This window comes from Odontesthes bonariensis, chromosome 10, assembly GCF_027942865.1.
Source record: "Odontesthes bonariensis isolate fOdoBon6 chromosome 10, fOdoBon6.hap1, whole genome shotgun sequence".
Taxonomy (NCBI): domain Eukaryota; kingdom Metazoa; phylum Chordata; class Actinopteri; order Atheriniformes; family Atherinopsidae; genus Odontesthes; species Odontesthes bonariensis.
In genome coordinates this window covers 21,495,487-21,509,437 of record NC_134515.1, presented here as the reverse complement: position 1 = coordinate 21,509,437, position 13,951 = coordinate 21,495,487, and the positions used below count along the sequence as shown (strand labels likewise).

The 13,951-nt window shown below is 41.6% G+C and overlaps 1 protein-coding gene across 5 annotated transcripts in view; it reads left to right on the top strand.

The window, feature by feature from the left end:
- Window positions 1–13,951, top strand: part of LOC142390960 (ERC protein 2-like) — a 158,170-nt gene that overhangs the window by 6,448 nt on the left and 137,771 nt on the right. For 4 of the 5 annotated variants that reach the window (XR_012770501.1, XM_075476863.1, XM_075476859.1 and 1 more), the window contains exons 3-6: window positions 229–252; window positions 378–1,121; window positions 8,888–9,043; window positions 12,323–12,490. Coding sequence is in view for 4 of the 5 variants with exons in the window: in XM_075476863.1 (XP_075332978.1) it covers window positions 229–252; window positions 378–1,121; window positions 8,888–9,043; window positions 12,323–12,490 (1,092 nt within the window). In the remaining variant the exon portion in view is untranslated. The remainder of the gene's footprint in view (window positions 1–228; window positions 253–377; window positions 1,122–8,887; window positions 9,044–12,322; window positions 12,491–13,951) is intronic. The other variant, XM_075476862.1, reaches the window with a different exon arrangement.

The window sequence follows — 13,951 nt, the reverse complement described above, 5'->3', positions numbered from 1 at the left end:
TCATTGTACTTCTCCCTCCATCAGCGTCCTGGTTCTCACTCTGTTTCCAAGAGAAATCTTGCCCCCTTGTGGCCAAACTATGTAACTCTCACCTAACGGTAAACCCAAGAAGATTGAAGTCATTTACATGATGTTTGGTCTTTAGAGGCTTTTATCTGCTTTTGAATGTGGCTTTATGTTTTGTATATGTTTTGCGTTCCCTTCCTACATCACCTCTCTCTGCTGCAGCCAGGGGATATCAAAAGAAACAAGGTGTGTTTTTATGTGTCAGTACACATTTTTAGACACATTATGTTGTGTCATTTGTTAAACTTCCCTTTTGAAATTGATGATTTTTGTGAGAGATTATTGAATGAAATGGAACTTTCTCTTTATAGCAACTTCCCTTAACAGTTCAGGAGCTTCAGGAGGAACTGAGAGCTCACAGAGAGATGAACAGTCGCTTGCGGCAACACCGGCAGCAGGGGAACTCCTATCGAGAACACCATATGGACCAGGACTTCAGAGGGGGGCTCAGCCCTGGCCCCAGCCCCAGACATAGTTCCAATAACCTGCACAGTCCTGCACCAAAGAACAGCCCCAGAGCCAGCCCATCCAACACCTATAATCCAAGGCAACAGGAAGCTGACATCATCATTCACAGTCCTGGGTACGGTTGTACCACTGCAGTAGCCTCACAAAGACTTAGCCCAGCCAACACCCTTCAGCCCGCGATTAGAAACAGCCCAAATCAGCCGCTCTACAGTCTCAGCCAAGGTCCGGGAGGAGCGCCCAGCTCGAGTGCCCTTCGGCCCTGTAGCCCCTGTCAGGTGCCTGGGTGTGACGGCTTTTCCTCACCTCCTCCAGCGGATCCGTCAGAGGAGAACTTCTTCCAACTGCAGTCGGAGCATGAACGGCAAGCCAAGGAGCTGTCCCTGCTGAGGAAGACCATGGAAGAGATGGAGATGAGAATTGACTCTCAGAAGCAGACACTGGGTGCTCGGGACGAGAGCATTCAGAAGCTGTTGGAGATGCTTCAGGGTCAAAGTCAGGGCCACGGCGGACAGGGTCAGCGGTCGGGCATAATAACGATGGCAGCACAGGAGGCTGAAGCCCAGCTGGAGAGCATGCATTTGAGAGAGGTATGTTTATCTTCCTTATTGTTTCCCAAAGTATCCCCCGATATCTCAAAGTAGGCGGTGGTTATGTATGTGAACTAAGAATCTACAATATTTTTTGTTAAAAACATAATCAAGCAGCTTGTTATTGTGGTGGCTGAAGATGTTTCAGAATGTGGAGTTAAACATCCAGACAACATGCGATTTTCAATACAGATGCAGATTTTGTAAATATTTCTTCAAATATTGTTGATTTGATGGATCCATCTGTTTTTCAAGATTATTTTGTTGCCTATGATAATTGATGAGATTATCAACACGAACGTTTGGCCGTGCACTTGTGTTTGTGTCGGTGTGCGCACCAGTTAATTTGTCAGTATTATGTGTGAGTGTGGGAGCAGAGAGCAGCTCAGCAGGTCTTATCAATGGGCCAGATTAACATACGGAGCGCTCTAAGCTTGTGTTCAGCCATGCAGTTTTACAATCTCGCTCTGCTTGTGTGTGTGCATGTATGCCTGTTCCTGAGGACGAACGTGCTCATAAGGTCGTTGTTCATATACCACTTTTCTGTGTGGTGTTCTTTGCATTTGCCAGGCATTCTTCTAGATACGGCATGTGATCTGTGTGCAGCCATTTGAATAATGATTAAATTAGCAGTGAATATGTTGCAGCCCATCCAAAAACAAACAAATGTATTGTTGTATGCATCTTTCCTGATAGTCTGTTTGCTGCACAGGTGTATCCGTATTCTGTATGTGGGCTGGCAGTAGGCTGCTCTTTAGCTCCTCACTCCTGCCTTATCTATTTTTAACTCCTAAATCTTCTTAGCCTTTAATTTCTCTACCTCTATATCTGTGTGTGTGTTTTGTGTGTGTGTGCGCATTCCATTTCTGTGCATGCCTCTCATATTGTTTGTGTCATAATGTTCTTGTTTTTCTGTGTCTGTGTCGTTACTCTCTGTGTCCAGTCCAAATAAACGTGTGCGTTTGTGTGTATGTGAACATGCGTACACATCTGGATCCCATCGGCTTAGCATTTCACGCGAGAACACTCCCTCTCAGGCTTGCCGGTGGCTGACGGGATATCTGCCCATGGCCATTGAGGTGATTTTGTCATAGGGCAGTCTGGGTGTCTCACCCCATGCTAATTCAGCCGCTGCTGTGTGTGTGCACGTCTGTCTGTGTGTTATGTATGGGACCCAACCACGCTTTGTGTGTAAGAGGTGAGTACCTGTTCACACACACTGGGTGTCATGCTATTTTTAACCATTTGACAGCTTAAGACATGCTGTGTAAGCTACACAGGGTCTGAGAGGCCTGTCAGAGGGAGAGGGAGAGATGGGAGAAAGGTTCTGTTTTTCCTAAAGTAGAAAAACAGCCTGTGTTTGTCTGAATATTAATGTATGATTAATGAGCGAACACACTCTGACCTCCCTGATTGAAAAGAGAGCTGTTTGTTGATCTTGCTTTTTTTCCCTCTAGTTTCCCTCTGGTCTCTTCTGCTGTGAGATGGGGGTTGATGGAGAACTTTTTCTTTTTTTTTTTTTTTTAATTGTCAAGTTGTCTGGTAGCTAGATTCTTTCAACGCTTTGTGGTTGGTGTGGAGTTGGTCTTACTGAAGGAATTCTTTGCACAACAAGATGAACCTTACTTCCAATGTAGGCCTCTCCCTTTGTTTATGTGTTACGCTTGCACTTGTCATGGTGAATGCAAGCCAGCATTGATATAGTTTTACAATTACTTCTATTAGGGGGCACCCCTTTTACTTTTCTGATTAGCTCCAACGGAAACCAACCCAACTGCTTTTCATTACTGCACCCAAAGCACTCTTCTTAATGACCCAGCGTGTTTACTTTGAGCTGGTATCTTAAATGGCTCCATTTTCAATTTGTCCCATCTTATATTTGTCCTTAAAACATAGCTGAGAGTTGATGTTGGGTCTTCGTATTCTTGATGGTGTGATCTTAAATTTGTGTCTATGTTAACTTTTCTTTCAGTAAGCAGAAATTAGAACAGTTGATATGTGAGAATGCATGAACTTTCTTTCCTTTGTTGTAGCGTTAAAGACTAACATACCATGTCCAGATGTGAAATCCCTTGAACCAGCTGTATATGTGTGTATGGTCTGTGGATGTGCAATATATTTGGGTGTACATCCCTCCTTCACCTGCTGATGTATGTTGTCATGGTATAGTGTGTGTAGTGGTGCACTCTCACTTGTATTTCCTGTTCAATTTGGTCAGCTGTCAACCTGGCTGAACATAGCAACTCTGGCACATCTTTGTCAGTCTTCTCACTTTACTGTTTGAATGAGTACACTGGGCTGATTGACACCAGATGAGAAAAAAATTACATGTGATAAAACAGTAGGTAGGTAGGTACAAAAAACAGTATTTCATTTACCTCTTTAATTGTAAATTATAAATCTTGTAATTGCAACTGTAAATCTTTGCAGTACCAGCGAGGTCCACAAAGAGGCAGTGTTCTGTCACGGTTTGACCACTGCCGCGATTTGTGAACCAAACTTATGTTGGGACACACAAACACACACATATACACGCTGAGAGGCATAAATCTGGGCCTAATTGACTCTCCCCAGCCACCTGGTCCCTGTAGACCCAATGATAACAGCCGCACCACTGGTCTGTTCCTGCCCAGCCCTGACCTGATGCCAAAGGCGCACACAGACTCACTTGAGAGATTTTTACTTTGGCATTTCTTCTCTTTTACATATCACTCTACTGATAATGTTACATGCTCTGTAAAGACTCTGCATACAGTCAGGGTCTCTCTTTTTTATGTGAAGACACCTCACTCAATGTTATTGATCATTTAAGCCGAGTATATTGCTCTGCTGTTAAGGAAAAGCAAGCATTTATGGTTCCCTTGGCTTCAGAACTCCTGCTGCTTGTTTTTGGAGCTCTTATTTATCTTGAACCCTCTTTCAAACAATAACAGAACTTCAGAAATTTTGTTTTTTAAAACTTTTTGGTGCCAACATTTTTGAAGTGAATGTTCATGTCAAGTTTTTTTTTTTTTTTTTAGCTCTTTTTCCTAATTTTTCCTTGTGCTCACTTTCTCATGCCAACAGATTCTTAACTTCGATGTTTCCTTTGGTTGTCTGTCCATCAGTGTTTTCCACTCTCCTTTTCGTCCCCTCCAGGCTGATGTGCTATCTGTTGTGGTTTGGTTAATTGTGGAACAGCCTTTCCCGGATGGAGCTTTCTAGGCCTGCATACTCGATTGTCCACTTTCAGCCTTTTTCTAACAAAATCAGGGGACTACTGTTCTTATCAGCAAACACACACACACAGCAATTCTTTCCCTTTCCCCGCTGAGACCCGGGAATCATATACCTGCTGCACTCTGTTGATCTCCCTGCATGTTTGGGTGGAAAACCCTATTTCTCTGAAAGGCTTTCATTCACTCTGACATTCCATTTGTTTTGTTAAACTGCCTTTTTCAGCCGCTGAACTAAAGGGGCAGTGCATTTTTAACATTTGTGACAGACTTGTGTTTCCTTTTTTCCTCTTACTGAGGGAGAAGGGATGGGCATGTGACTGATAAGAGTGTGTGTGTGTGCGTGTGTGTGCGTGTGTGGCTATCTAGAAAACTGTGTAGGCTCTAGTTTTTTAATGCTGTACATGACACCATTGCCTTGAGGCTAGAATTGAACCTTTTGACCGTATCCTTCATTCAGGATGGTGGGACTTATTGCTATAGTATTACGTTTGATCCTATTCGTTCCATATGCTCTGCAAACTGACACATATGGAGCAGAAAAGACAGTCTTTGATGACATGCTCTCTTGCATGACTTAATTTCCCCCACTGAGAGACACAAGTTTCAAGAATTGTTGTTGATCTGTTGTTGATAAAGAGTTCGTAAATGCTCCATGGGACAGAAAAATGTCCACAGGCAGTCAAAGTGACGGACAGGGTGGCTTAACCACACCCAGAGTGACACTTTATTACACATTTGGTCAGTGGAAGATTAGGACTGTGGCAGCAGTAGGAATGCCAGTCTGTGGGAGGCATGTTCTGATAACAGTAATCCCTCTTATTCACAACTGACATGGACAAGAGGATAAGGTCCTTGTCTCCTATCATCTCAATTCAGCTATAGAACTGAGAAGAAACATTTCATTCTGCTGCCTCTCCCTGCTGGTCTATTCAGGATTTTTATGTCCTCTGACTGCCCGACTGCTTTCTCAATCTGAGAATTCCCTCGTCTTGTTTGCCTCTTTTATGTTTTTGCCTCTGATATTTTTTTTGCCCTGTTGAGATTTATTTCCATGTGGCCTTTTGATTTTGTGTGCATTTTTTATTTTTTATTTTCAACCCTGAGTGAAGAGGACAAGACATGTTTGCCACTTTCCCGCAGCTGCAGCAGGCAATTCTCCCACTATGATGTGGGCTGGCATTTTTCTCATTAGTAGAAACACGTGTGTGGATATTTCATCACCTGCAGCTTGTATTGTTTCCATGGAGTATGATAAGCCTCTGTTTTTCAATAAAGACAGATGTGGGTGTGGACTGAAAGAACTGTTTGGCATCACCGAGGTGCCTCTTCATTTAGGGCCACTCCCTCATTACCGCAACTGACTTGAGCTGCTTGGTGGTCAGCAAATCAGACTGTGGTTGTTAGAGCAGCGTCTGGGTGTGAATATATTTGACTGTGCTGGCGTACAGATGGTCTTTTTAAAAGAAGAACATTCCTCTTGTTCTCCTATTTAAATAACCGTTTGAATATGCTCATAACTTAACGGTTCTTTGTTCTTATTTTTTCCCCCCATATTTGCTACAAACCCACACACATGTACCTACACAGAAACTTGATGGTTGTTACAAGAGCAGATATCTTCCCTTCAAGATGAGTGAATGCTGTCCTGGTGGGGAGGCAGTTCAAAGTTATGCAGCTGCAGCAATGCTTTGGTAGAGCAGAGGGGTCAACTTGCCATTTTTAAGAGAAAACTTTTTATGCATCAGAATGTGTGTGTGTGTGCCCGTGTGTCCGTTAGCTTGAGCGTGTGCATGCTTTTGTGTAGGCATGGCTGTAGGCCAGGGCTACCATTAATTATTGATAGAAAAAGCTTAGCGCATGTGCTGGCAGAAAGTGTTGCTAAGCAGTAGCTTTTACATGCCAGAGACATCCGAGAGCGAGAGACAGAGAAAAACAAGTGGGAGATAAGCAATCGAAAGATTCAAACTGAAAAAGAAATGGACACATTCATATGCTCTAAAACTGAATGTGCTGGTCGCTAGTGAATCAGAAAGGTAGAAGAAGATAGGGCAGAGAAAACTGCCATTTGCACTTGATTTTAGATACAGAAAACGTCTTCAGGAGAGTATCAGATCAGGGACCAACCTGAAGGTCACAGAAAAACTTTTTTGGCAGCTTTTTATGGAGGTGCAGTAGATTATGCTATAGAATTCTTTAATAATACTTCACTTAAGAACAATGGAGTAAAGCAGACAGGGAGGGACAACAGCAGGGACTGGTGCGGCGTATAGGTATATCTTTTTAAGTGCTTCAGAAGCTGTAGGCGTTAGAAAGTGCTAAAGATGATGAGCCGGCAAGCTTATTTTTACCGAGTCCCTCCCCAGGAGCTCCATCGCCGGAATCAGCCCCAGGCCGATCCTGCTAAGACCAGGGCGCTGCAGACTGTCATTGATATGAAGGTAGGATTAAGACTGGATCTCAAATCTGGAGCATTCAATCTTTTAATATCGTGCTCCATTACGAGTGACCGTTACTGTAATAGGTCAGTTCTCAAATTCATAGTTAGGGTTAGGGTTCAGCTGTGTTGTGTGTTGTGGTGAGGCTGTTATGTTATTGTGTCAATGTACAGCAGTTTCCCTCTTCTGTTGCAGCATATCCTCTAATTCCATTTGATATCGGCTTCATACCCACAGACCATTGATTATCAATGGGCGCTTCTTTGATCACCAGCTGAGAATCTCTTTCAGCTATAAATGCATAGCCAAACCTACATACATAAACATTTGAAGGAAGATCGCCTTATTGTTACCCAACATCTGTATGGCAGCCATGCCCAAGTAAAGTCCATTATTGGCCCATGCAGCGTTGAGCACTTATTCAATTTGTTTCAAATGTCACATATGGAAGCTTTCACTCTCATCTCAGTCCTTTGAAGTCGTTAGTGCTGTGAAAAATGCAGTTGACTCCACATGTGTCTGTATGTACTCCCCCCACACACACATATTTAGTGTTCATTCACCAAACGCTTGTTCCAAAAGTGGCTCCTTTACAGCAAAACCACAGTTATTTTTCACACATACTTTGCAATTTGTCTGCCTATTAACAAACTGCACATGTGCAAACCAAAGATGCCTACAGTGTTGTAAAAGTATAAAAATGGCCAAATTAAATCTGACTGAAATGATTTGGAATGAGAAAATAAACATGCTTACATGAAGGCTTTGACATTTGAGGGGTAGAGTAAGACAGATAGAAACCATAACTTGCTTTGGGGGAACCTCGCTGCTTTTTGAAAGTGGCCTCTATTTTTATTGTTAGATATTGGTGCAAATGTTTTCTTCATGATCTGTGCTATGTGCATGATGTCGATAAATTTTCTCCAGTGTTTGTGTTGTTGCTTTTTCTAAGAGGTGCGTATGTCCCCTTTTTAATTGCAGAACACAAACCCCCCTTTCTGTTTTGATCCTGATGTTATCTGGCAGGTACTGTACTGAGTGCTCACGTCTTGATCTTTTCGCTAACTCAACATTAGCTACCGTTATGCGGTATTTGTGTTCACTGCTTTTCCCTTTCATAAGTTCCATCTGGGTGGAAGTGCACCGACTTCAAATACATAAGTTAAAGTTTCAGCGGCTTTGAGTTTCAGCCTTACATGCAGCGCTGTTGTGCTAAATGCTGTCTCTGGTAATCTTCTGTTCATTTTCCTTGGTAGTACTTTAATTCATGTCATCTAGGTGACAGCTAATCCAAACATAGCTTAAGATGTGTAAATCATGTCTTGTCTTTGACTTGTTTTTCTCGGTATGTATGAAAAGTACACGTCCCTGCGTCCATTCTTTTGTGTGTGTGTGTGTGTGTGTTTGAGTTATTGATGTACTTTTATGAATTCTTGCTTGGTGCATGTGTGTCCTTTTAGGAATGTACATGTAACAGCTTGTGTTAGGCAGGGCTGATGTCAGAAGATGTAATAGAGGTCAGATGCTTACATGGTGCCTGTGGTTTGTGCTGATGGCATCATGCAGTCTGCTTCCAGTTATTTAATTACCTTTCCCTTCTCTTCCTTCTCTTCCAAGGTTTAGCGTTTAACGTTGCAGCCCACGCAACTATACAACCTCAGGACCTGTCCATGACAGACCCTCCCATTCCTTCATAGATACTGCAAACATATTCATACATCTTGGCTGTATACAGATGTGTGCTTTGATCTTTCGCCTGCTTTTCCAAACATGCTGGTCATAGTGCTGAACATGAATAGGTTTATCCAGATACAGGCAGTTACTCTTAGTGCTGTTTTATAATTTGTGTGTGTTCTCATACTCCCAAATGCACAATATTTCAAATGGGCTATATTATCATTCTCCCTATCATTATCCTTGTACAGCTCGTAATCATGGAGATTTATCTTCTTAGCTTGCTATCCGTTTGTTATCTTTTATCTCTATGTGGTATTTTATGCTTAATAATTGATTCATCAACAAACAGCTGTCTCACTAAGAGAACATTCCAGAGATTCATAGTCTTACCCTGCTCTTTGCTGACTCTTTGCGTGCCTACCTGTTGCTGGTGCAGGACACCAAGATCTCTTCCCTGGAAAGAAACATCAGAGACTTAGAGGATGAGGTCCAGATGCTAAAGACCAGCGGCCTGCTGCACCCTGATAACAGACAGGATGAACTCAAGCAGGTGGAAGTCTACAAGAGCCACTGTAAATTCATGAAAACTAAGGTAGAATATCTGTGCATGGAACTCAAGCCGAAGCCTCGCTGCATGAGCCAAATGATGCATGTTTGTCCTGAGACATAAATACGTGCATGAGAATCTGTTACTGTAATGAGCATGTTATGTGTCTCCATTGCATGCTTATGGACAACGAGCCCAAAGTGTACAGAGACATTTTGGCAAAGTGTATATTACAGAATCTTGTTACTTTTAGCTGCTTTGGCTCAGAGCCCTGGCGATGCATGGATACCAAGAGCTCCTACACTCATTTCTTATAGAAAGAAGTAAAAAGTTTGTCTTGCTTATCTTACATCCTATGAAGTACTTTTGTGTTTTACCTGCCGAAGCTGTGTGATGACCAGTTATTTTACAACTTTATCTGTGGCACTTGTCTGTTCTGGGGCAGCAAACTCAGGAACTATCAGCTTTCAGTGCACCGTGTCAGCTTACTGTTTGGCCTATGGTTGCCAGCTAGGTCTTTGGAAAAGCCTGACCGAGCTTACTCCATCTAAGGCTGTAAACAGGTTTTTCATCACAAGTGTGCAGGCTACTGCACAGGTGGACACACACGTGTTTAAATAAGTCTTTAAACATTGTGGCTCAGGAGATAGGACAGGTCATAAAGCTGGATCCCACCTCCTATAGTTTCCATGTTGAAATCTCCTTTGGCAAGATACCAAACCCCGTAAGTGCTCTTGATGTTTCAGTAGTGTGTGGGTGTACATGACAGACAGAAAAACTGCCGCACAAGTAGCCTAAATATTAATGTGCGCTTGAAATGGTAAATGTGGATTAAAATGTGAAGTGATCAGAATGGTCCATAGGATTTGAAAAGTCGTTTATTAAACTATTTGTAAATCACATGTAGATAATCCCTGTTTAATCTTCAGTTTCCCTGGTTTAGTATGTAGGTGCTTGTTGACCTGTCATTCCTGCACTCAACTGAGTCTGGTTCTGCTGGAGGTTTCTCCTTGTTAAAAGGGAGTTTTCCTCTCCACTGTCGCATCCTACATTCTCAGGATGGGGGCCTGCATTCAAGAAGTTTTAATGGGATCTTTTTATTATTTTTTTTTTTTACTTAATTGGCAGTTTATTAATTTAACTAATTTGGATTTAAATTAATTTAATTTAATACGGTAATAAACAGATTGCAGTGAATTGGATTTGAATTGACTTGTATTAGACTGTAGCTGTCAAATGTCTCAGGGTGACATTTGTTGTGATTTGGTGCTATATGAATAAAACAGTTGTATTTAACTGAATTACAAGTTTCACAGACCTTCTGTCTGTGATTCCTGAGGGCCCATGAATTGTTCTACATGTGAAATTGTTTCTCTTGGGTTCATTAAGACGCTCTTTGTAGGGCCCGTTTGTCATTGCATTGGGGAAGTTCCTGATGCAATCATTAAAGAGATGTTTTTATGAATAGGCCTCTGACAGATGAATGTGCGCTTACAACGACAGAGGAACAGAGGAAGGAGCTCTCTCCTCACCCATGATATACATCACAGTGATGGTTCTGGCTCGCTCTCGCATGTCTCATCTTTCTACGTACAGTCACACTGAAACACAGACAATCGCCACACATACGGATATGCACAGATTCATTCTATATCCTTGAAGTGTTTAGGGTCCTGGTCTTTCAGCGGTTGCAGTGACTGGTGTTGAGGTGCGACTGTGATAAGAGAAACTGGAGAGGGCAAAATCCCTGTCCTCTCTGGTTACCTCTCTGGACTTTGATCTACTCAAACACTAGAAAATGGCTTCTGAGAACATGGTACGATATGCCAAATGAGTATTACAAGACATGAATTTATTCATCCAAAAGATCAATTCTTGCAGAACTTACCTTTCAGAGGCCTTTCCTGTGTGGTTGAGGAGTACTAAGTGCGAAAAACCATGGTTGTGCACACAGCCAGTGCCTTAGTTTAGGGGCTTGCTGTCCTCTTGTCTCTGTGTCTTCGTAGGAGCAGGCCTTGTCACCATGTGTGTCTTCCATCAGACCAGCTCCCACCTTCTTCCTTCCAACCCAACAGCCTTGGATCACAGAACAAGCAGAAGTACCCCTGTCATTAGTCCCTCTGCTCTCTCATTATTTCTCTCATTACCTGATAGTCTTTGAAATCTTTGCTTCTTATTTCAATTATAATGCTCCGTTGTTACCTGTAATTTTTAGTCCGCTGTTAGCTCATTTCCTGACTATTTATTTATTTTCTCCAGGAACAAATATTCTCTCACCTGTCTGTCCTTTTTTTGTTCCCCCCTCACGTTTTTGACATTTGTATCCCTTTACTCTGCCCCTGTTGCACTTTTCTGGGCTCTTTGGGCTCTCTATGTGACTAGATTTGCGTTGGCCAACCTCTGGTCTAGCCAGGACTCACTTTTATGAAGTAATCCCTGTACAACACACAATTTGAGAAATCTCTCTTTGAATCAGCTTTGTGCATTTTTGGCACCAGTCGACAGATTCCAGCCTACATAGCTAGCCTCAGTACAGAAACCTCCCTCTGTTACTGTGTGCTTTTCTGTTATGTTCTGTATGGTTTTCTTTAAAACAATCAGTCTGTCATGGTATGATTTTTTTTTTTTAACTTTTTGGCTGTTTTGCTTGGTTTATTGCTACAATAGGTCTGAGACTTCTGAGTGAGGATTGATAATGTAGGGCTAGACCAAGTTTCAATATTGCAGCACATCATCTCCAGTTAGTTGAGTCATAAAACAAATTACATATTTAGATTAAAGTTATTGATTGGTTAAAAGCGCCAAACTAAATCTGTCCCAGAAACATTTCAGCTTTTTTTTTGTTTATTAAATGGATAAATCAATATAGAAAAATAAATTAATTTCTAACAACAGCTTGATTCAGTACAAATGAAAAATATACACTTTTTAACCCATGATTTTCAATTGTGTAACAGTTATATCAAAATGAATTAGTCTATACTGCTCATTGTATTAAAGAATTTAGCCCCTTGCTGCACTTAAGAACATACACTTTAAAAGCTCTTGTTCTAATGGTCCCCTTCTTAAGAACAGTGTGTTATGAAAAATTGTCAAGTATAGTGGTTAACAACATTGTTGGATTTTTTTAAATGGTCGTGTGTGTGTGCTTTCAATAAAAAGAAAAAGAAAAGAAGTCATTTTATGAACAAAACTTTCTAAGTGATTATTAAAAAAAAAAAAAAGTCTGCAAGGATATCAGCTCACTCATTGATGATCAGACGATGTCCCTCACAAATTTCTTTGTGTTTTATGTGTGTGTGTGTGTGTGTGTGTGACTGTCAGATAGAGCAGCTGAAGCAGGAGCTGACCAGGAAGGAGTCAGAGATGCAGGCGCTGCAGACAAAACTAGAAACGCTGACCAATCAAAACTCTGACTCCAAGCAACACATTGAGGTGCTAAAAGAGTCCCTCAGTGCCAAGGAGCAACGCGCCAACACCCTGCAGACAGAGGTAAGAGTGTGCACATTCACACACACAAATGCATATAGACGTGTGTAAATTGGGATGCACTTGAGATTCCTTGACAACATAGCAATACATACAAGCTCAGATGGATGAAGCTGTTAATGCTTTTAATCTCACCCTTCCCTTTTTTCAAGTACTTTTCTTGGTAGCTTTTCAATTTGACTTATTTTGTTTAAGTTTGTAGACACAAACCAGCCTGGAGAATTTTTTTTTTTTATTCTAGTTTGTGTCTATTCTTGTGAGATAAAAGAGGTCATCACAACCACTCACATGTTAATCTGTGCGTGCGATAATGTCTCTTCCTACCTTGGCTTCTATTTCTTTCTGCTTCTTTAGTGGCCATTGAGGTGGGTGGAAAAATGTCTGTGTGTGGTTCCTTTAGTCCACCAAGGGTTTGTTCGTATGTGGGTGGGTCCGTCAGCATGCTGGAAGAAAGCTGGCAGCTTTTTTTCCATGTTTGAAGTTTCTAGACTATGGGGCTCTAATGATTTTATCACTGCTGTTGGGGATGGAAATGGATTGTATGAGGAGAAACTTATGTGTGTATATGTGTGTCGGGTGAATGTGTGCTTGTGTGTGTGCATGTGAGCATTTAGTATTTTTCTCCATCACTCTCTCGACTTGGAACTGATACTTCAGATCTCGCTGTGTTCAGCAGTTGAGAGTGGCCTGCTAACTATGTCCACTCATCATTACAGGAAGCAATTTGAGCCAAAATTAGACCTAATTGTCCATACATGTGCAAAGAATTTTGACTCTTGCTGTTTGCTGAATACATCATACTTGAAGGAATTGCTTTTTAGTGGGTGGCTTTTATGTGTGTCCATGTTTACCAGCCACGAAAGCTAAGCTGGTATTGTTTTCACCTTTTGATTCTGTGTGTATTTGCGTGCCAGTCATCATGGCAAAATGTCTTCCTGGTGACACATGCCGTAGCAGGACTAACACAAAAGTAACCTTGAGTGCTTTGGTAAGTATTTATGTGTTCGTCTGTGGCCAGATTCCATCAATGAACCATTAAAGATACAGTCACAAAACTTTACAGGTGTGTCTTCAAGTTTGAAATGGAGGGCATGTTTGAAGAGGAAGCAGTTCTTCCTCATGGTTACTGAAGGGTGTCACAGTTGCAATTGCACAAATGCATGGGACCCATGGCTCCTTTCCCCTTGCCACTTGTGCCCCATATTTTATTCATATGTATCTAAGATGATGTATTGGAGCCATTGAAGGTTAAAAAAATGTAATTTGCTTTTTGATGAGAGTGCAGGTTTTATGATGTTTTGTTTATTATAGCTAACCATGTTGTGTGTATAGCTAAATAGAAAAACTATAAAGTGGGGAAATAGTAGTCATATTCCAGATTAAAGAGAAGGGCAAAGATAGCTTCTTGCACATGTGAAATTTAAGTAATTTATGTGAAAGCGGATGTTTTAGAGTCGGAGGTTG